The 21,155-nt window shown below is 43.6% G+C and overlaps 1 protein-coding gene across 3 annotated transcripts in view; it reads right to left on the bottom strand.

The window, feature by feature from the left end:
- The window catches only part of LOC126365851 (transient receptor potential cation channel trpm), a 1,785,347-nt gene that overhangs the window by 1,132,674 nt on the left and 631,518 nt on the right, over positions 1-21,155 (bottom strand). For all 3 annotated transcript variants that reach the window (XM_050008509.1, XM_050008510.1, XM_050008512.1), the window contains one exon: positions 6,491-6,570. In XM_050008509.1, the coding sequence (XP_049864466.1) occupies positions 6,491-6,570 (80 nt within the window). The remainder of the gene's footprint in view (positions 1-6,490; positions 6,571-21,155) is intronic.

The following is a 21,155-nucleotide window of genomic DNA, read 5'->3' as shown; positions in this document are numbered from 1 at the left end:
CTCTCTGTCCATATCCTCATTGCCCCCCCTCTCTGTCCACTCTCTCATACCCCTTCCAACTCTCTGCACGTCTTCTCCTCCCCATTCCATCCTACAATCTCTTCCTCACCCATTTCTCTGCCTGTCTTGTCCTCATCCATCTCTTTGTCTCCTACTCCCTGTGTATCTGCCCCCCTCCCCTCTCTCTATCCCCCTCTCCTTTATATCCTACTTCTAATTCTGTATCTGTCCATCTTATGCTCCACCTCTATCAATCTCCTCCTCCCTTCTTTCCCTGCTCATTCATGTCCATCTGTAACTCGCGCAATGCATGCCGATACCACACATGTAACATACCTCTCATGAAGGGCAGCGTGCATGTCAGGAGCTGGAAACCCTTTTCAAGCTATCTCCGCTCCCATAGAGGGGGGGGGGGGGGGGGGGCATTCACACAGAATATATGAATACATCCATTTATAAATTCCATAACTGCTTTGAATGTTATGTGGTTATGATTATAATAATTTCTGTAAATTAATATTGCTCCCTCTATCTCAGACGTAGGAGAGTGAAAAATATTGTTTTACAGATTCGCTCCTGAAACACAGAAGCCATTTGTTTGTCGATATTCAAACAACTATCTTAATGTCATCTGCTACAGTCGTACAGCTTCTAAATTTGCATCCAGAACCACGAAACATTCTAAATATGAAGTTGTTCCACCAGTATCTGCGAAATGAACAGTGAGAGCATCCTACTGCTCTGGTGAATAATTTAACTGTAACATGTGAAGTCTTTGAGTGCAAACAGTAACGGTTCTCTGCCTCGAAAAAATTCGAGCGAACACTGTGTTACCCTACTGGGAACCTTTGCGATGCTCTGATCTGTAACAGAAGACAATGTGTGTGTGTGTGTGTGTGTGTGTGTGTGTGTGTGTGTGTGTGATAGATAGAGAGAGAGAGAGAGAGAGAGAGAGAGAGAGAGAGAGAGAGAGAGAGAGAGGGGGGGGGGGGATATTCCACGCCTGGTGGTGGCAAGTGACTGACGACGATCCAGAGGTGCTGGCCCGTTTGTTTTGAGGATTCAATAAGACGGGCTAAAGTGCTTTTACCGCGGCGTCGCGAGGTGAATGCCGAGCGGCGGATGGGACAGACACCTCCATCTGCCGCCCGGAGTCTGCCCCCACCCCTGTTCCTGCCAGCTCCATTCTCCCGGCCTGGCTGCGGCGATATTGGCCACGCGCCCATACCCCGCGCGCGAGAAAATTCAGTGGGGCCGACGGAGGAGAGAGCGCATCTGGGAGACGACTGATAACGTTACAGCGAGGGCTCCGGGAAGGCGCTCACTTCCGGATACTGAACTCCTCTCCCAAGAGGGAGAGAGTGCTGCATGGACTCACAACAGGGGAAACCCTGTGCATTTACTGTTGTCATTCAGCAATTTTATCAAGCTATCAATGGTTCATTACTAAATTTCATGACAACACAACCAACAACATTACCATCGTGGCGTGATTGCAGTAATTATCAACATGATTGTCACAATCACTGTCCTTTTTCTCACTGCCACCATCACCCCCCCCCCCCCCCCCTGAACCATGGACCATGCCGTTGGTGGAGAGGCTTGCGTGCCTCAGCGATGCAAATAGCCGTACCGTAGGTGCAACCACAACGGAAGGGTATCTGTTGAGAGGCCAGACAAACGTGTGGTTCCTGATGAGGGGCAGCAGCCTTTTCAGTAGTTGCAAGGATGATTGACTGATCTGGCCTTGTAACAATAACCAAAACGGCCTTGCTGTGCTGGTACTACGAACGGCTGAAAGCAAGGGGAAACTACGGCCGTAATTTTTCCCGAGGGCATGCCGCTTTACTGTATGATTAAATGATGATGGCGTCCTCTTGGGTAAAATATTCCGGAGGTAAAATAGTTCCCCATTCGGATCTCCGGGCGGGTACTGCTCAAGAGGACGCCGTTATCAGGAGAAAGAAAAGTGGCGTTCTACGGATCGGAGTGTGGAATGTCAGATCCCTTAACCGGGTAGGTAGGTTAGAAAATTTAAAAAGGGAAATGGATAGGTTAGATATAGTGGGAATTAGTGAAGTTCAGTGGCAGGAGGAACAAGACTTCTGGTCAGGTGACTACAGGGTTATAAACACAAAATCAAATAGGGGTAATGCAGGAGTAGGTTTAATAATGAATAGAAAAATAGGAATGCGTGTAAGCTACTACAAACAGCATAGTGAACGCATTATTGTGACCAAGATAGATACGAAGCCCACACCTACTACAGTAGTACAAGTTTATATGCCAACTAGCTCTGCAGATGACGAAGAAATTGAAGAAATGTATGATGAAATAAAAGAAATTATTCAGATAGTGAAGGGAGACGAAAATTTAATAGTCATGGGTGACTGGAATTCGAGTGTAGGACAAGGAAGAGAACGAAACGTAATAGGTGAATATGGATTGGGGCTAAGAAATGAAAGAGGAAGCTGCCTGGTAGAATTTTGCACAGAGCACAACTTAATCATATCTAACACTGGGTTCAAGAATCATAAAAGAAGTCTGTATACTTGGAAGAAGCCTGGAGATACTAAAAGGTATCAGATAGATTATTTAATGGTAAGACAGAGATTTAGGAACCAGGTTTTAAATTGTAAGACATTTCCAGGGGCAGATGTGGACTCTGACCACAATCTATTGGTTATGACTGTAGATTAAAACTGAAGAAACTGCAAAAAGTTGGGAATTTAAGGAGATGGGACCTGGATAAACTGAAAGAACCAGAGGTTGTACAGAGTTTCAGGGACAGCATAAGGGAACAATTGACAGGAATGGGGGAAAGAAATACAGTAGAAGAAGAATGGGTAGCTTTGAGGGATGAAGTAGTGAAGGCAGCAGAGGATAAAGTAGGTAAAAAGACGAGGGCTAGTAGAAATCCTTGGGTAACAGAAGAAATATTGAATTTAATTGATGAAAGAAGAAAATATAAAAATGCAGTAAATGAAGGAGGCAGAAAGGAATACAAACGTCTCAAAAATGAGATCGACAGGAAGTGCAAACTGGCTAAGCAGGGATGGCTAGAGAACAAATGTAAGGATGTAGAGGCTTATCTCACTAGGGGTAAGATAGATACTGCCTACAGGAAAATTAAAGAGACATTTGGAGAAAAGAGAACCACTTGTATGAATATCAAGAGCTCAGATGGCAGCCCAGTTCTAAGCAAAGAAGGGAACGCAGAAAGGTGGAAGGAGTATATAGAGGGTCTATACAAGGGCGATGTACTTGAGGACAATATTACGGAAGAGGATGTAGATGAAGATGAAGATGAAATGGGAGATACGATACTGCGTGAAGAGTTTGACAGAGCACTGAAAGACCTGAGTCGAAACAAGGCCCCCGAAGTAGACAACATTCCATTGGAACTACTGACAGCCTTGGGAGGGCCAGTCCTGACAAAACTCTACCATCTGGTGAGCAAGATGTATGAAACAGTCGAAATACCCTCAGACTTGAAGAAGAATGTAATAATTCCTATCCCAAAGAAAGCAGGAGTTGACAGATGTGAAAATTACCGAACAATCAGTTTAATAAGCCACAGCTGCAAAATACTAACTCAAATACTTTACAGACGAATGGAAAAACTAGTAGAACCCGACCTCGGGGAAGATCAGTTTGGATTCCGTAGAAATGCTGGAACACATGAGGCAATACTGACTTTACGACGTATCTTAGAAGAAAGATTAAGGAAAGGCAAACCTACGTTTCTAACATTTGTAGACTTAGAGAAATCTTTTGACAATGTTGACTGGAATACTCTCTTTCAAATTCTAAAGGTGGCAGGGGTAAAATACAGGGAGCGAAAGGCTATTTACAATTTGTACAGAAACCAGATGGCAGTTATAAGAGTCGAGGGACATGAAAGGGAAGCAGTGGTTGGGAAGGGAGTAAGACAGGGTTGGAGCCTCTCCCCGATGTTATTCAATCTGTATATTGAGCAAGCAGTAAAGGAAACAAAAGAAACTTCGGGGTAGGTATTAAAATCCATGGAGAAGAAATAAAAACTTTGAGGTTCGCCGATGACATTGTAATTCTGTCAGAGACAGCAAAGGGTTTGGAAGAGTAGTTGAATGGAATGGATAGTGTCTTGAAAGGAGGATATAAGATGAACATCAACAAAAGCAAAACGAGAATAATGGAATGTAGTCGAATTAAGTCGGGTGATGCTGAGGGAATTAGATTAGCAAATGAGACACTTAAAGTAGTAAAAGAGTTTTGCTATTTGGGGAGCAAAATAACTGATGATGGTCGAAGTAGAGAGGATATAAAATGTAGACTGGCAATGGCAAGGAAAGCGTTTCTGAAGAAGAGAAATTTGTTAACATCGAGTATAGATTTAAGTGTCAGGAAGTCATTTCTGAAAGTATTTGTATGGAGTGTAGCCATGTATGGAAGTGAATCATGGACGATAAATAGTTTGGACAAGAAGAGAATTGAAGCTTTCGAAATGTGGTGCTACAGAAGAATGCTGAAGATTAGATGGGTAGATAACATAACTGATGAGGAAGTATTGAATAGGATTGGGGAGAAGAGAAGTTTGTGGCACAACTTGACCAGAAGAAGGGATCGGTTGGTAGGACATGTTCTGAGGCATTAAGGGATCACCAATTTAGTATTGTAGGGCAGCGTGGAGGGTAAAAATCGTAGAGGGAGGCCAAGAGATGAATACACTAAGCAGATTCAGAAGGATGTAGGTTGCAGTAGGTACTGGGAGATGAAGAAGCTTGCACAGGATAGAGTAGCATGGAGAGCTGCATCAAACCAGTCTCAGGACCGATACCGCAACAACAACAAGAGTCTGAATCTATGGATTTCGCTACTAATTATGACAATTCTTATCATTCACACACCCAATCAACCACATGAACAAATAGCGAATGATATTCACCCCTTCGGGTTTGTTCAGCTCATCTCGTATAGCCCCTTTTACTTCTTGATGCGACGGAGATTCCCCTGGCAGAGACATCATATACACTATGCACGCATTCAAAAATCAACTTATTATTCGTTCAGAAATCAACTTAGAATGTGTTCAAAAATGTTGAACAACCAACAACGATGCGTTTCAAACCCATATGAATAAGCGATAGACCAAGGTGTGCTGGTTGCTAGGCGCATTGCGAAACAAGTTCTTTGTTTAATTTTTTTTCTTCAAGAATATAAATATGAGAACACTGAAATTGCCTTTCGGGACATAGTCCGGTTTGATCCCCTTCTAGATCTCGGCATAGCTCTGCAAAGACGCTCAATAAATCCAATGGCAGACGCTACAAGAAGACGCTATGCATCACAGAGATGGCGGCTATTGAAATTTCAAGAGATTACTTTCCCAGAAGAGTCGGACGACATACTAGCTCCTCCAGCATACTTGTACATCTAGTGAAATGATCACAATGAGAAAATTTGAGAAATTGGAACTAATACTGAGACTTACAGACAATCATTCTTCCGCGCGCCTTTCGGGAGTGAAACAGGGAATGGGGGGCAGGGGGTTGTACCAGAAGTATCAGAAGTACCTTCCGCCACAAGCCGTCACGTGGCTTGCGGAATACTGATGTACATTTAGCTTAAGAAACACTTGTCGTAGACTACGCATTCGGGAAGTAATTTTTTCAGATCAGTATCTGCATCACATATCGTCTGTACTTTCGAAACGTCACTCCTCCCTCTCTCCACTTCACTCTAAATTTGCAAGGCTTGTTTGAGTGCCTGCACGTTAACTAAGCATATGCAAAAGGTATCTCCAATGTAAGTAAATCTTAAATGTAACAGTTCAAAACATTGAATTTGCTATGAATTGTAACAGTATTACTAAAGGGTTTTGCGCAATTTTCAACTCTGTTTTCCTTTGTATAAAGGAGTTTTTCACGAAGAATAGACGGTTTAGCGAAGCCCTCCAGCGATTGCTAATGGATAAAGTACAAAAATTCATGACTTACGCACGTGATACTGTTACATTTTCTAACACTGCAACACGACAAGTATGCACCATATATTTCTCTATCCCAGAGCCAATAATAGAAAAAAGAATCATTTTGCCGCTATGAGTCAAAGTAGATAACTATCACGATTTCTGTAATATTGCGGAAACAGTTTGCACTGAGCTGATAAAACAGAATGCATAATGCCCCAGTGTGTGTTTAACATTAATATATGTGTGGAGACGCATTACCACGATATAACGAGGCCAGGCGAAATCAAATACGGCCTGTATTACGTCCAGCCACAGCGCGCCCCTTTAGCGGGACAGTGTTCAGATAATTGCCAGTGTTAACAAGCTTTACCCGTAGCCACTAATACATTAGTGTACAGACACCCTGAGTTGGCTCTCGGGTGCGACAGCCGCCTTCAAGGTATCACTGAGCCGGGCACAGGAGTAGGGCAATGGCTCAGCCGGTACAACCGCCTTGCGAGAAGTGTGCCGAAGAGAAGGCAGGGCAGCTCGACTTACCGGTTCTCCTCCTTGGGGTTGGGGATGTACTTGATGCACTCCCTCTTCTGGAAGCTGGCCTCGATCCAGCTGCGAGCCGCCTGGAACATACAACATCAGGTCAAGATGGCACTTTCTGAAGAATTTTTACAAATGTTCCTGGATAAATCCATTTTGAAACAATACACTGTGTGTAAAATATCAGTATTTTCAAAATAACCAAAAGACGGATTCTTATTTTTCTTTTTTTTTTAAAAAAAAGGTTGTTAGATCACAAAACAGGATAATATTATTCAAATTTGTTCCATGGAAGTGATGAAATTGTTAATTTAAACGTGTTTAATTTCTATAAAAAATTTAAAAGATACGGTCAAATGTTTCGTGAAACGATTTGTCTAAAAGTAAGAAACGCAATAAATTAAAGCAGGGGTCTCGAAACTACGGCCCGGGAGGGCCGGCTAACCGGCCCGCGTTAGCTGGCCGGACATCCGCGGTATCCGGCCCGCCAAATATTCGAGGTGGTACCTATACTGCCAACAATTCAGTTTCGAGCCCTATCGCGACCAATACACCGTCACATTGTCGGAGCTCTATCTTTACAAAACGGAAGGTCATGGTTAAACTTGTGACTATGCACAATAAACAGACAGACTATTCTCCGTGCGATAGTGAAAAAAAGAAGGGTTAATAGACTAGTTTGGCGAAAACATTTTAAGTAAAAAAAAATTTTTTTGCATTTTATTCTACTCACGAGTCTGGTGCAAGTCTTTCAAATGGACGCTACTTCGGCGACTAGCCACAGTAATCAATCATTATGGAAGATGCTTCTTAAGCGAGGTTTCACTTTCTTTTGATTACGTTGTAAATTACACATAGCAAGAAAATCGTATAAAATATTTTTTTAGCTCCTTTCACAACCTTAGATTTTTGCGATTTCATCTTTCCTTTAGCCTTACGTTACGGTGATCATGGAGTGCTAGGGCGCTTTAATCACACTAGGTAGATCTTGGCCCTTATGACTTCGTGGAGGAGTCAATGTGGCCGGCGGACTAAAAAGTTTGGAGACCCCTGGATTAGAGAAACGCTTGATGTGCATTTGTGTGTTGCTCGAAGTCACGTACAACAAACGAGATTGCATGGTCTACGCAATGCCCCAGAAACATGTCCTCTACTACTATTTGAAATCTAAGATTCTAACAAGGGGAAGCCACATCGTTCTGTTCACGGATTGACTTCAAACTTTGTACAAAAGCCGATTGCAAGTTGGGGCAGGTGGAGAAATCGGCTGTGGCAGAACATACGCTGTGTCAGACGAACCACGTAGCAACATTCGCCGACATTGAAGTTGTGGCTGTAGAGAAGAACTATCACACCCGCTTGTTCAGTGAAGCTGTAAAAATACACAAACATGGGAACAACTTCAACAAGAAAGAGGAAAACCTCAAGGTAAACGGATCCTGGCTTCCTGTGCTGCAGCGAACGACCGTCGCAGGTAGCAAGAAAACCGCACCGGAAAATACCGCGGAGAAGGCTTGGACATTGAAGCGCCAGGTACGTACCTGTATAGTTGGCTGCCGGGAGCTCGGCCCCAGTCCGCCACGAGAAATGGAGGTTGAAACTTTGACACTGCCAGCCACTCGCGCTGGCGAAACGTCAGAAAAATCATCAAATGAACGTCGGCCGAAGAACCCGAGACAGAAACCAACGGGCAGTTTGTCAAACTTTGTACACTTTCAGTAGTTCATTAGGACAACATAATGTGCAAGTGGTAAGGCGTGCTACTAAGGCCATTTCAAGAAAATCGCAAGACACGTTTTATGTGTCAGTGACATGCGATGCGTTGTGACCTGGAGCACGAGATGGCAGCGCCATGTGTTTAGCATTCAAGCGCCGTAATCGGTGGATCGTTGGATCAAGTCCCGTTCATGTTTCTCTAACTGAAAACTTTTTCAACACTACTTCTATTATTTCATACACACTATATTTGAATGGTCATATGATGAAATGGCACAGGCATTTTTTTTTTCAGGTCTTGAGGTCCGACATCGCTTATATCGTACCTGCAGAGGGTAAGGTATTATATGGGAAAACGAAGCCGACACTCGGCGCGGTCGCTGATGGGAGCGACCGCAAAGGCATTTCCCATTTACAGTCGCTCCAATCAGCCACCACGCCGAGTATCAACTTTGTTTACGCGAATAATACCCAGAATTTCTTCGCAGCTGGACATTTCAATCTGCAGTTACAGGCTCAAAGACGAGGGACAGGCTTCGAAAGCCCAAGTGAAACATCTACAAATAAATGTGTAAATAACTTTATTCAATAATACAGTGAGTTACAATGTGTCAGAATATGAGGGTAATTTACTATTAATAGTCGGATATGCTTTCGACATTACAGCTTTCTCGTTTGTTGTAAATCAAATATGAACTGGTTTGAAAGCTCTTGATTAACTTTTTAACTTGCCTATAGAAATAAAAGTCGCATAATATTTGTTGTAAAAAAACCCAAGTAACATTGAAAATTCAATAAAAGTTCATGGAAATGTATATGTCTTTTCATCATATTACCTTCCAAATGCAGTGTGTACGAAACAATGTGACTAGTGTTGAAAATGATATCAACGGGACTCGATCCAACGATCCACCGATTACAGAGGTTGAACGTGAACCGGCAGGCCGATGTGGACGTGTGGTTCTAGGCGCTTCAGTCTGGAACCGCGCGACCGCTACGGTCGCAGGTCCGAATCCTGCCTCGGGCATGGATGTGTGTGATGTCTTTAGGTTAGTGAGGTTTAAGTAGTTTTAAGTTCTAGGGGACTGATGACCTCAGCAGTTAAGTCTCATAGTGCTGAGAGCCTTTTGAACCATTTTTGAACGCGAACCACATGAGCGCAGCCATCTCTTGCTAAGGTAGCAACGCACTGGTACGTCACAGATGCGTAAAACATGTCTTGCGAAATTTTCGAAAGTAGTACGTCTTTCCATTTTCTCACTGTGATCTCCTAATGGGCTATTAAAAGAATATCAGGTCTGGAGTAAATTTGTGATCCGAACGCCATGGCCTCCCTTTTAAGTTAGACACTGAACTTCTCAGGCGGCACTGCAATTGCCTTACGTTATATAGAGCATCATTTTTCTCTCACCTGCTTTACATCTTACTTCAGAAAAAAATTTATGTTTCTTTTTTAGAATGTTTTTATTCGCTGTTAAATATCACACGACTGAAACTTTTAACTTGTAACATAGCTCCCTATTGAAGCGATGAACATTTTGACACTTGATTTACGTACCAATAGCTGCTGTTCGTACAGTATTAAAATTTTATCTCAAATCACTAGTTATGTTTCTCTGAATTACCCTGATTACTTAATTTTTTTTAATTTTTTTTTAGGAGGCTGGGGGAGGCGGGAGTACTAGACCTCTCGCGCGTAAATTTGACACAGCACTTGCACATTTCCCAATCTTCGATGGGCTATGAAAATTTGGAAAGTACCCGTTATGTAATTTCTAGGTAGTCTTCTTTTCGGTCCGCTCAGAAATTCGGCAAAAACCAAGAGTTACATTTTGAGTATACCTCCGGAGGAGTCAAAGAATTTGGTTATGGTGAGAAGTGTTATTAAATGACTTTCTTTACCACGACCGCGATTTAGTTGTGCCGTTTCCAAGTAGCAGCCCTCTATGAAGTACGCCAATGTATATCATCCCTTTTAAGAGGACGCTGTTATCTCAACCGTGTCTGCTTATTCTTCGTCATTTATATAAAAGACTGCGTCATTCAGACACAAGACTGCATCATTTAAACACCAGTTCAGAATTTGGTAAACATTCCAAAATCTCTTGCTTATTAAAGGTTTACTTTTTAAACTTAATTGCTCTACGGTTTCTATTTTTTTCTGAAATTGTGTTTAAATATTTCTATGACTACTTACCAAAAACAGTACAAACTTTATTAATATCTTGAAGGTAATTATGGTGTATTACACCAGAATGGAATGATTCCGAATGAAAAAATAGATTTATTTTATTGAAAATTGTTATTCATGATCTTTTGGAAAGTATGTGTCTATTTTCCAGAAGAAAGCTTAGCAAAACTTGGTTTAATAATCAAAACGTCACCCCTTAGTTCAGAGTAATCTTTTTTACATTACAGAACACTTGGAAATCAACCCATCACGAGTTTGGGAGCAGTTACCGTTTGTTTCATACGAAACATGTTTAAGAGTATTCTAGTGCTCTTAAATACATTCATTTCTAAAGACAGCTGCTGTAAAGCCCTTCCCGCTCATCGCGATTGCTGGGTTTGTCCTTAAATTTCAAATCTGTAAACATCCGATGCTCTACGCCCTCGATTCAGTCCTTATGAGCTAAAGGTGGACAACCTTGTTTTTGCAGCAGCCTAAGAGATGCCGCGGTCTGGAACGCTGACCGGGTCACGCGATGGCAGGGCGCTACGGTAGCGCCGACAGGCCCCGTCTCGCCCTGTGACTTATTTCCCTGCCCTTCCCACCGCTATTAATGTTTCTGCTTTGCAGAACAGTTCCAGGTCGGGGCTATATACTACTTGTTATCTGCTTCGTGCAATCCTGATAGAGGTAATTCCGGTGGACTAACTTCTCAGTCATGCATTCCCGCAGTAGGTCAAGGGTGAAAGGGTTAACCTGTAGCCCACCGCTACTAGCTACCTGCATTCTAGTCATGTTTCGAGGCGCAATAATGTGTCTGGTTGCCATTGTGGCGTCGTGTGCGATACTGATGCTGTGTGTCTGAACCAATGCACAGATAACGTTAAAGAGGCCCTTTTTATGGTAACTATCAGCATAACGGATAGATGCCTAGACTATCTGCTTGTAATAGTGGCAAACATCACGAGCCAAACTCCCATATTCTAAAGCTATTCGGCTTTAGTTTCTATGATTTCTTATGAATACATTCACCTTTTAGTTACTAACTGTCTCATAATTCGAGTGTTCACAATCGAATGTTGTTATACACGTGATACTCTAAAGATGTTAGTGGCTTTCAAAGGCGTCATTGTCTGTCACCATTCAACGTACTGGCCCAGAAAATAAAGGAATGCTCATGTACTGGAACTGGACTCTTAATGAAAGTTTGTCTTCCTATTCCGACCATTACTTTTCGTGTTCCTCCGACACCTCTGCTCTTTGCATTTACTTCTTTAACTCTCAGATATGCCATGCTGCCACTTACAATAGATACTGTTCAAGTATATGTATCCTCTAAAAAGCTGTACAGGACGTTCCTAAGCTTCAGGGTAAAAATTGTAAATATGTTAGACCATCCTTAACCTAGTTATGTTTGTGGCACTAACAGGGTTGAACGATTGAGGACAGAAGGTTGGTAGGTTGTGTGGGGACCAAACTGCGAAGTCATCGGTCCCATCGGATTATGTAAGGATGGGGAAGGAAGTCGGCAGTGCCCCTTCAAAGGAACCATCCCGCCATTTGTCTGAAGCGATTTAGGAAAACCACGGAAAACCTAAATCAGAACGGCCGAATACGAGTTCAGTGTGGTATTTTCTTTGATTTAACAAAAGCAAATACTTTTGCATCAGATGAATTATTATGGGATTATGGAAAAGCTCAATATTGGAAATTAGGAATCAAGAATCTGGTGTCTGGCAGGTAATGTAAAGAGTGGGGTTCTATAGGGTTCTTTTCTGGGTCCGTTGCTATTGTTGATATACATCAATGACCTACCACGAAATGTGACACATAACTCCAGCAGCTTTCTGTTTGCAAGACGAGTGTTGTTGTAAAACACCTGGAATTTACTATAAAAGATCTAGCTAACAGGGAGTCAGTAACATCGACACGTGACTTCAAGAGGCGCATTGTATAAAATTTGTGATATGAGACTCCTGTAAAAGAAAACTTTTTTGTCCAAAGGTTGTCAAACTGCCTGTGAAGTCGACCATTTTACATACTTATGACTGAGGGAAACGGCAGGCTTTCTTGGAAGTATGACGTTCAAGAGCTTGCGCAGAAACTGAAAGTTACTGTCTTTCCTCTAAGCAATCTGATTTCAGATCCTTCTTAAACAGAGCACAGAAATTCCCTCTTAATGCTGCCGACTACAAGACAGAAATTAACACTATCAAATACATTACACATAATAATGACTATCACGAACATGAAATTGACACAATATTACAACGCACAACTGAAAATAACAACAATGTGACACAGCTTCCTCACACAACATCCAAAAACCGAAGTACAAAACGTTACATATTTAGTTACCATATCAGACAAAACAGCCAAGCTGTTTAAAAAAAGAAAAAAACAGCCATCAGGATCACATTTTCCACCAACAACAACAACTTAAAAATGAAACTGATACAGGACATCTCACATCCCACAGAGAAACTTAACAAAGCAGCAATTTATAAAATTACATACAGTCATTGCAACAAATATTACAGTGGCCAAACGGGAGGAGATATTAAAACCCGCTTTATACATTGACTGTTTCAGACTTGGCAAACCGAATAAATTAGCTATAGCGAAACATAGAAGTGAAACAGGACACAGTGTTATAATAGACAACGATCTCAGAGTACTACATAATTTAGAAAAGAGCTGGAAAATGGACATCTTGGAAGAAATGGAAATATTCATCTATGGCCACATGAGGAATAACGAGATCCTGAATGAAATGACAGACTTCAAAAATTCGCATTTCTTTTCCAATTTCAATACAGTATTCCTAGAATAAAAGATACATAACGTGACAGTCGTTTGACTCTAGTCCTAGCAATAGCCTAGAAATATGTAAAATAAATAGTTTTTATCATAATGTGTTCAATAATATTGTATGAGGAGCTCAATTTTTAATATATTTCGTCAACCTACGTCTGTAATACGATAACAAGACGTGCAGAAAATAGGTAAACATCTGACACCACATAGGTCGACAAATCGATAGTCATCGACCGCCATCTTACCCACTACACTACAGAACTGCTTGTGATCGTGTTTCCAAGTTATTGCTATGTTAGTGACAATTTGTGAACAGTGCCCAAGAGAGCCAAGGAAATGGAAACACCTCAACGCTTCACAGCGAGACTGCCACGCCAGAAGAATAAATTGAGTGACCGTTACAAAACATTTCCGTGCAAACATCAGTCAAGCTTTCCAAGTGACGCCGCCGCTTACTAGCTTTTCTCTTCTTCCATACGATGACCACAGCATTTACGAAAAGACTGTATAACATCAGCATGACCTTACTGTAAAGTTATTTTTGTAATGCCATTTAGTCTGAAGATTAGGAATAACCGTCGAAACATGTCGCTAGATAAATAAGTAATACAATAGTTGAGAAAGTCTGTGTAGCGGTAATTAAAAAAAAATACCTTTACATATATCTTGAGACAGTCACGGTCGAAAAATAGTTAAAATGGCTTCAAACGACAGTGAGAATGTCTGGTGGACTTGTGGGGCGCCGTATGGAAATTATTGTTAATGAATAATAAATGTTCCTATGATTTATTTAATGCTGTTGTTTGCCGTTCTCAACACTGGCTCTCTAACTACAACATTGGCAACCAGAAAGTGATTAGCAAAACGTGAAGCCTGTAATTAGAATTCCTAGTGCCCACTTCAACTGAGAAATACACTTATAGCTACAGCTTATGGCTCTGAGGGATTAGGAGATTGTCTGTGATTCATAATCAAAAACGATTCACTCTAAAATGTTCACTATATTCTGAAAGTCACAGACCAAAAAGAATCCACACAATCCAACTACCAGAGCAGTTCAGAGTCTAATGCGCTGATGCAACTATAACTGTTCAAATTAAATGCTCGCCATAATTTGATGATAAAGTTCATCAAACGCCACGCTAAATAATGGTAGAATGTCTGTCCCGCGGCGGCACGTAAAAATACGACATACGCGAACTGAAGATAGATCATTAAAGTCATCCCAGAATTAACACTCACTCGAAAATGATTTCTTGGTTACGCGTATCCCGAGTAACTTATTACGGCATCCGAGGCTGTTTATAGCAACGACGCGACGCGACTCCCGGCACAGGTGGCGCGCTAATCAGCGTCTGGAGAGAACTGGGGCCTTTTTTTCTCGCGCAGCGTTCTTATATATAAAGCCGCGGTGCGGACGGCTAAGGGAACGCCTGATTAATTACGCAGTCCCGACTAGCCGCTAGGCTAGTAATGCACCACTTCACGTTATCAAAAAAAAAAAAAAAAAAAAAAAAAATATTGCTTCCTTTGCTGATGGCCGATGAAGCTCTCAATTTAAATGTGTAATCAGCACACAGGTAAGTAATCATAATAAAAGTCTGACGTGGCTAAGTCCAATATTTTGGGCGAGAGAATTAATTTAATTACACTATACGCAGTAGACGATCTCTGAACTTGCCCTTTGGAGATACGCTATCGCTATAGTTTTATAGGTATTCAGTTGAAACTTCTCACATCTTTATGAATATAGCGAAGTACAAGTGTGTTCGCTATTCACAATACATGAGTATTACTCATAGAAAGGCCGGCAGGTGTGGCCGAGCGCTTCTAGGCGCTTCAGTTTGGAACCGCGCCGCTGCTACGATCGCAGGTTCGAATCCTGCCTCGGGCATAGATGTGTGTTATGTCCTTAGGTTAGTCAGATTTAATTGGTTCAAAGTCTAGGGGGCTAATAACCTAAGATGTTAAGTCTCGTAGTGCTTAGAGCCATTTGAACACATAAAAAGCTTTATTAAGAATGAAACGTTTTACACTGAGTAAATAGACACGGAAGTGGAGAGAGAGATGCCGGAGTTTTGAGAGGTTACTATGAGCGGACGAAGATTTTTGTGAGGTGAGTGATTCATGAAAGGTGTATGTTATTGTTAGTCAGGGCCATTCTTTTGTAGGGATTATTGAAAGTCAGATTGCGTTAAGCTAAAAAAATATTGTGGATCAGTTTAGTGATGATCAGAATAAGTAAAGAGGAAACTGTTGGAGTACATTCAGTTTTACTCAGCTGTCTCTGTATCAAATAACGTAGAAGTTTACCAACACATTAATTCATAATTTTTCTAAGAGGACGTTTCACACTTAACGACCGAGAGCAGCGGTGTTTGGTTACAGTTGTCAGTGCTAACAGAGAAGCAACGATGAGTGAAGGTTGGTTGGTTGATTTGGGGGAAGGGGGCCAAACATCAAGGCCACCGGTCCCATCGGATTAGGAAAGGATGGGGAAGGAAGTCGGCCGCGCCCTTTCAAAGGAACTATTCCGGAATTTGCCTGAAGCGATTTAGGGAAATCCCGGAAAACCTAAATCAGGCTAGCCGTACAAGGGTCTGAGCCGTCGATGAGCGAAATAACAGCATAAATCAATGCTGGACATAAGGCGAACGTATCCGCTAGGACAGTGCGGCGAAATTTGACGTTAATGACCTATGACTGCAGCCGACCGACCCGCGTCTTTGTTGACAGCATGACATCGCCTGCAGCGCCTCTCCTGGGCTTGTGCCCATATTGGTTGGACCCTAGACTCCTGGAAAGCCATGGCCTGGTGAGGTGAGTCCCGATTTCAGTTCGTAAGAGCTGGTCGTAGGGTTAGAGTGTATCGCAGACGCCACGAAGCCTGGAACGGAATTGTGGACAAGGCACTGTGAAAGCTACTGGTAGTTCCAAAAAGATGTGGGTAGTATTTACATGGAGTGGACAGGGTCCTCTGGTCCAGTTGAACCGATCATTGACTGGAAATGTAGACCTTCGATTACCTGGAAACCGTTTGGAACCACTCATGGACTTCACATTCCCAAACAACGATGGAATTTTTATGGATGACAATGCGCCATGTCACAGGGTCACAATTGTTAGCGATTGTTTGGAAGAACATTCTGGATAATTCGAGAGAATTATTTGGCGACTCAGATGTCCCGACGTGAATAATTATGGGACGTAATCGAGAGTCCAGTTCGCGATCAAACTCCTGCACTGGTAACGCTTTCTCCGTTGTGGGCGGCTGTAGAGGGAGCATGGCTGAATGTTCCTTCAGGGAGTTGCTGTTCTACGCCCGGGAAAAAGAAGTCCGACACTTCATTAGGAGGTATCCCATGACTTTTGTCACTTCAGTGCAAGAGTTTCAGTGGGCAGTGCAATTGTGCAATGCATAGCTGAACACCATTTTGTAAGTATTTCTTTGTCATATGTGACACTTGGCGTCTAATGTTTGTACGATTGAAGAACAATGTTTCATAAGGCACTTCGGACAATAACTGTATACATCTGTAAGCTGGTAACATTTGTGAATGTGCACAGAAGAAACGACGGCGAGGAGCCGAGTGGAGGCGCAGCGATGCATAATAAATGTGTACATATGTTATTTGGTTATTCTGTGTTGGTACAGGGGAGCCGAAGATGGTCAGATTCATGACCGAAATCGGTAGTTTTCAATAAAAATAAAATATTACAGCTGACTATTATCCAATGCAATTTTTAGTATTTATGTCCATCTATCCTGTGTAGGTAATCCATAATGGACAAGGTAAGTTGTTTTTACAGCTATTTTGATAGTTGTTACATAAAGGAAAAACGGTAATAGTATAGAGAACTCTTTAACCGCTACTTCGCAAGCGTGAACTCATTGCTGGGGCTGGATAGTCATATTTTTCTGGCCACACAAGTCTTACAGTTGCCATATTCACCCAAATTTTTCCAAACGATGGCGGCAGTATGAACTAAAATTCATCAATAACGCGAGCTGAAAACTCGTGTCGGACCGGTACCCGAACCCGGTTGCGACGCTACTCTAGAATATAGAGATAGTACCTGTTCTTTGGGACATGTCCGAAAGAACAGGTACCATCTCTCTATAGTAAAGGCTAACCGGCCATTGTCCTTCTTCTGTATGGATGCACACGCATTGCCCGAACCCTTACGGGACTCGGTAAGATAGTCTGTCGCGAGTAATGAGTGTAGTGGACAGGGATCTACGAATGTAGTATGTGGACATTAAGATGGGAATGTGGGCGTCACGGGGAGCGTGCAAAGGATAAATCTGTGCACTCGCACTATCCTCTGTACCCTCGGTGGCTGACATGGATGGAGCGTCTGCCATGTAAGCAGGAGATCCCGGGTCCGACTCCCGGTCGGGGCACACATTTCCAACTGTCCCCATTGATATACATCAACTCCTGTCGACAGCTTAAGGTATTGATTTAATTATCATTTCTTTCTACTTTAGAATGGTCAACTTAACTGCCTCGGCCATCCGGACACACTTCTCGACAAATCCAAACTCCCAACCTGTCGTACACCAATGCAGTGTGTCTGTGCATGTACACCACGTTCGGAGCGCGATCTTTATTCCTGGGAGACGAAACGAAACCCGATGTACATTTGTCGGGCATGTCCAACAGGACAGACACTACACACAAATGAATGTAATAAATGTTGTAATTGTGGTGCGACTCGTGTAAGCTGGTAACACTTGTGAAAGGGCACAGAAGAAACGACGGTGAGGAGACGTGTGAGGGCGCAGCGATGCAAGCCGGTAGCACTTTTAGACCAAGCCCGAACACAACTCGGACCACAACTTTGAGCTAAAAAGGCTCCGCCCGAGCATAGGTCGGGCCGCGATTACCTCATCGGCCGAGCCATCTGTCGCTCGAAAGCTGGACGCAATGCGTAAGAGAACTACGTACGGACGTCTCGCTACTTGTGCTTTGAATTGTACTGCCTGCTACTGTCAATTTCTAGAATTATTGAAACAACATTAGGGAACTAATAGCTCCTGCCGGGATTGGTTGAGCCAATATGATTGTATTGACCTAATTTCGTATGCGTACTCGTCAGTTTACAAAGATAGCTGTAATTCTGCTGCAAATAGGTCATATGTTGCGTAAACAAAAAATTTCGGAAGCCCAAGAGCAAAAAAACTGTTCAATAACACATCTCACACCTTCTTGGAAGAAAGATTATACACTCCTGGAAATGGAAAAAAGAACACATTGACACCGGTGTGTCAGACCCACCATATTTGCTCCGGACACTGCGAGAGGGCTGTACAAGCAATGATCACACGCACGGCACAGCGGACACACCAGGAACCGCGGTGTTGGCCGTCGAATGGCGCTAGCTGCGCAGCATTTGTGCATCGCCGCCGTCAGTGTCCGCCAGTTTGCCGTGGCATACGGAGCTCCATCGCAGTCTTTAACACTGGTAGCATGCCGCGACAGCGTGGACGTGAACCGTATGTGCAGTTGACGGACTTTGAGCGAGGGCGTATAGTGGGCATGCGGGAGGCCGGGTGGACGTACCGCCGAATGGGCTCAACATGTGGGGCGTGAGGTCTCCACAGTACATCGATGTTGTCGCCAGTGGTCGGCGGAAGGTGCACGTGCCCGTCGACCTGGGACCGGACCGCAGCAACGCACGGATGCACGCCAAGACCGTAGGATCCTACGCAGTGCCGTAGGGGACCGCACAGCCACTTCCCAGCAAATCAGAGACACTGTTGCTCCTGGGGTATCGGCGAGGACCATTCGCAACCGTTTCCATGAAGCTGGGCTACGGTCCCGCACACCGTTAGGGCGTCTTCCGCTCACGCCCCAACATCGTGCAGCCCGCCTCCAGTGGTGTCGTGACAGGCGTGAATGGAGGGACGAATGGAGACGTGTCGTCTTCAGCGATGAGAGTTGCTTCTGCCTTGGTGCCAATGATGGTCGTATGCGTGTTTGGTGCCGTGCAGGTGAGTGCCACAATCAGGACTGCATACGACCGAGGCACACAGGGCCAACACCCAGCATCATGGTGTGGGGAGCGATCTCCTACACTGGCCGTACACCTCTGGTGATCGTCGAGGGGACACTGAATAGTGCACGGTACATCCAAACCGTCATCGAACCCATCGTTCTACCATTCCTAGACCGGCAAGGGAACTTGCTGTTCCAACAGGACAATGCACGTCCACATGTATCCCGTGCCACCCAACGTGCTCTAGAAGGTGTAAGTCAACTACCCTAGCCACCAAGATCTCCTGATCTGTCCCCCATTGAGCATGTTTGGGACTGGATGAAGTGTCGTCTCACGCGGTCTGCACGTCCAGCACGAACGCTGGTCCAACTGAGGCGCCAGGTGGAACTGGCATGGCAAGCCGTTCCACAGGACTACATCCAGCATCTCTACGATCGTCTCCATGGGAGAATAGCAGCCTGCATTGCTGCGAAAGGTGGATATACACTGTACTAGTGCCGACATTGTGCATGCTCTGTTGCCTGTGTCTATGTGCCTGTGGTTCTGTCAGTGTGATCATGTGATGTATCTGACCCCAGGAATGTGTCAATAAAGTTTCCCCTTCCTGGGACAATGAATTCACGGTGTTCTTATTTCAATTTCCAGGAGTTTACTTTCAGTCATCATTATTTTAAAATTAGCACTCAATCAAAGAACTTAAGTAGGTATGAAAAATAAATCTCTAAGCCTGGCATATTTGATGTGTATAACTTTGAAGATACGCCAGTTACATCTACTGTGGTTGAAAACTAATGAGATGCTTCCTAATATCGTGTCAGATCTCGTTTTGCCCAGTGTGGGAGCAGAAACTCGGCGTGGCGTAGTCTAGTCTTTGGAAGCCCCTGCAGAAATATTGAGCCGTACCACCTCTATAGCCGTCGATAATTCTGAATGTGTTTTCGGTGCAGGATTTGAGCACGAACTGTCCTCTCGATTATGTTCCATAAATGTTCGATGGGATTCCTGTCAGGCTATATGGGTAGCAAAACAATTTGCTTGATCTGTCGACAATGTTCCTCAAACTAATCGCGAGCAATGTGGCCTGATGATAAGGCACATTGTCATCCATAAAATTTCCAACGTTGTTTGGGAATATGAAGTCCATAAATGGCTGCAAAATGTCTCCAAGTAATCGAACACAACCATTTCCAGATCGGTTCAGTTGGACCAGAGGACCCATTCCATTCCATGACAACACAAAACCCTACCATCAGCTCTTGCCAACTGAAATCAGGACTCATCTTGCCAGGCCACGGCTGTCCAGCCGTCTAGGGTTCAACCGATGTGGTCACGAAGGTACGAGAGCTGCTGCAGACGATGTGTTGTTGTTGGCAAAGGCACTCGCGTCGCCCGTCTGCTGCTACAGCTCATTAACGCGAAATTTCGTCGCACTGCACTAACGGATATACGTCCCACATTGAGGAGGATATTTCATGCAGTGTCACTAGTCAGCAGGCAACGACAACTCTACTCAAATGCTGCTGCTCTCGGTCGTTAAGTGAGACTGCCGGCCACTCGTTGTCCACGGTCAGAGGTGATGTCTGACATTTGGTACTTTGGGCACATTATTGACTTTGTGAATCTCCGAACATCGAATTCCCTAAGAATTTACGAAGCGGATTATGTGGTGTCACCGAAAGGCACCACACTGGCTAGGTTGTCGGCTTCAAATCGGCCGCGGACCGTCAGTACACATCGGACCCGCGAGTCGCCACTGTCGACGCTAGCAGACCGAGCGCAGCCACTCGGCTGGTCTTACGAGACAAGCTAGCGCACTGGTCAGTTCTACAGCCGACTTTAATAGGAATGGTTCAATCGTTATAGAAATGGCTCTGAGCACTATGGGACTTAACATATGTGGTCATCAGTCCCCTAGAACTTAGAACTACTTAAGCCTAACTAACCTAAGGACATCACGCACAT

Source organism: Schistocerca gregaria, chromosome 4, assembly GCF_023897955.1.
Source record: "Schistocerca gregaria isolate iqSchGreg1 chromosome 4, iqSchGreg1.2, whole genome shotgun sequence".
NCBI classification, from domain to species: domain Eukaryota; kingdom Metazoa; phylum Arthropoda; class Insecta; order Orthoptera; family Acrididae; genus Schistocerca; species Schistocerca gregaria.
The sequence above is the reverse complement of the archived record's forward strand: the minus strand, read 5'-3'. Positions and strand labels throughout refer to the sequence as shown.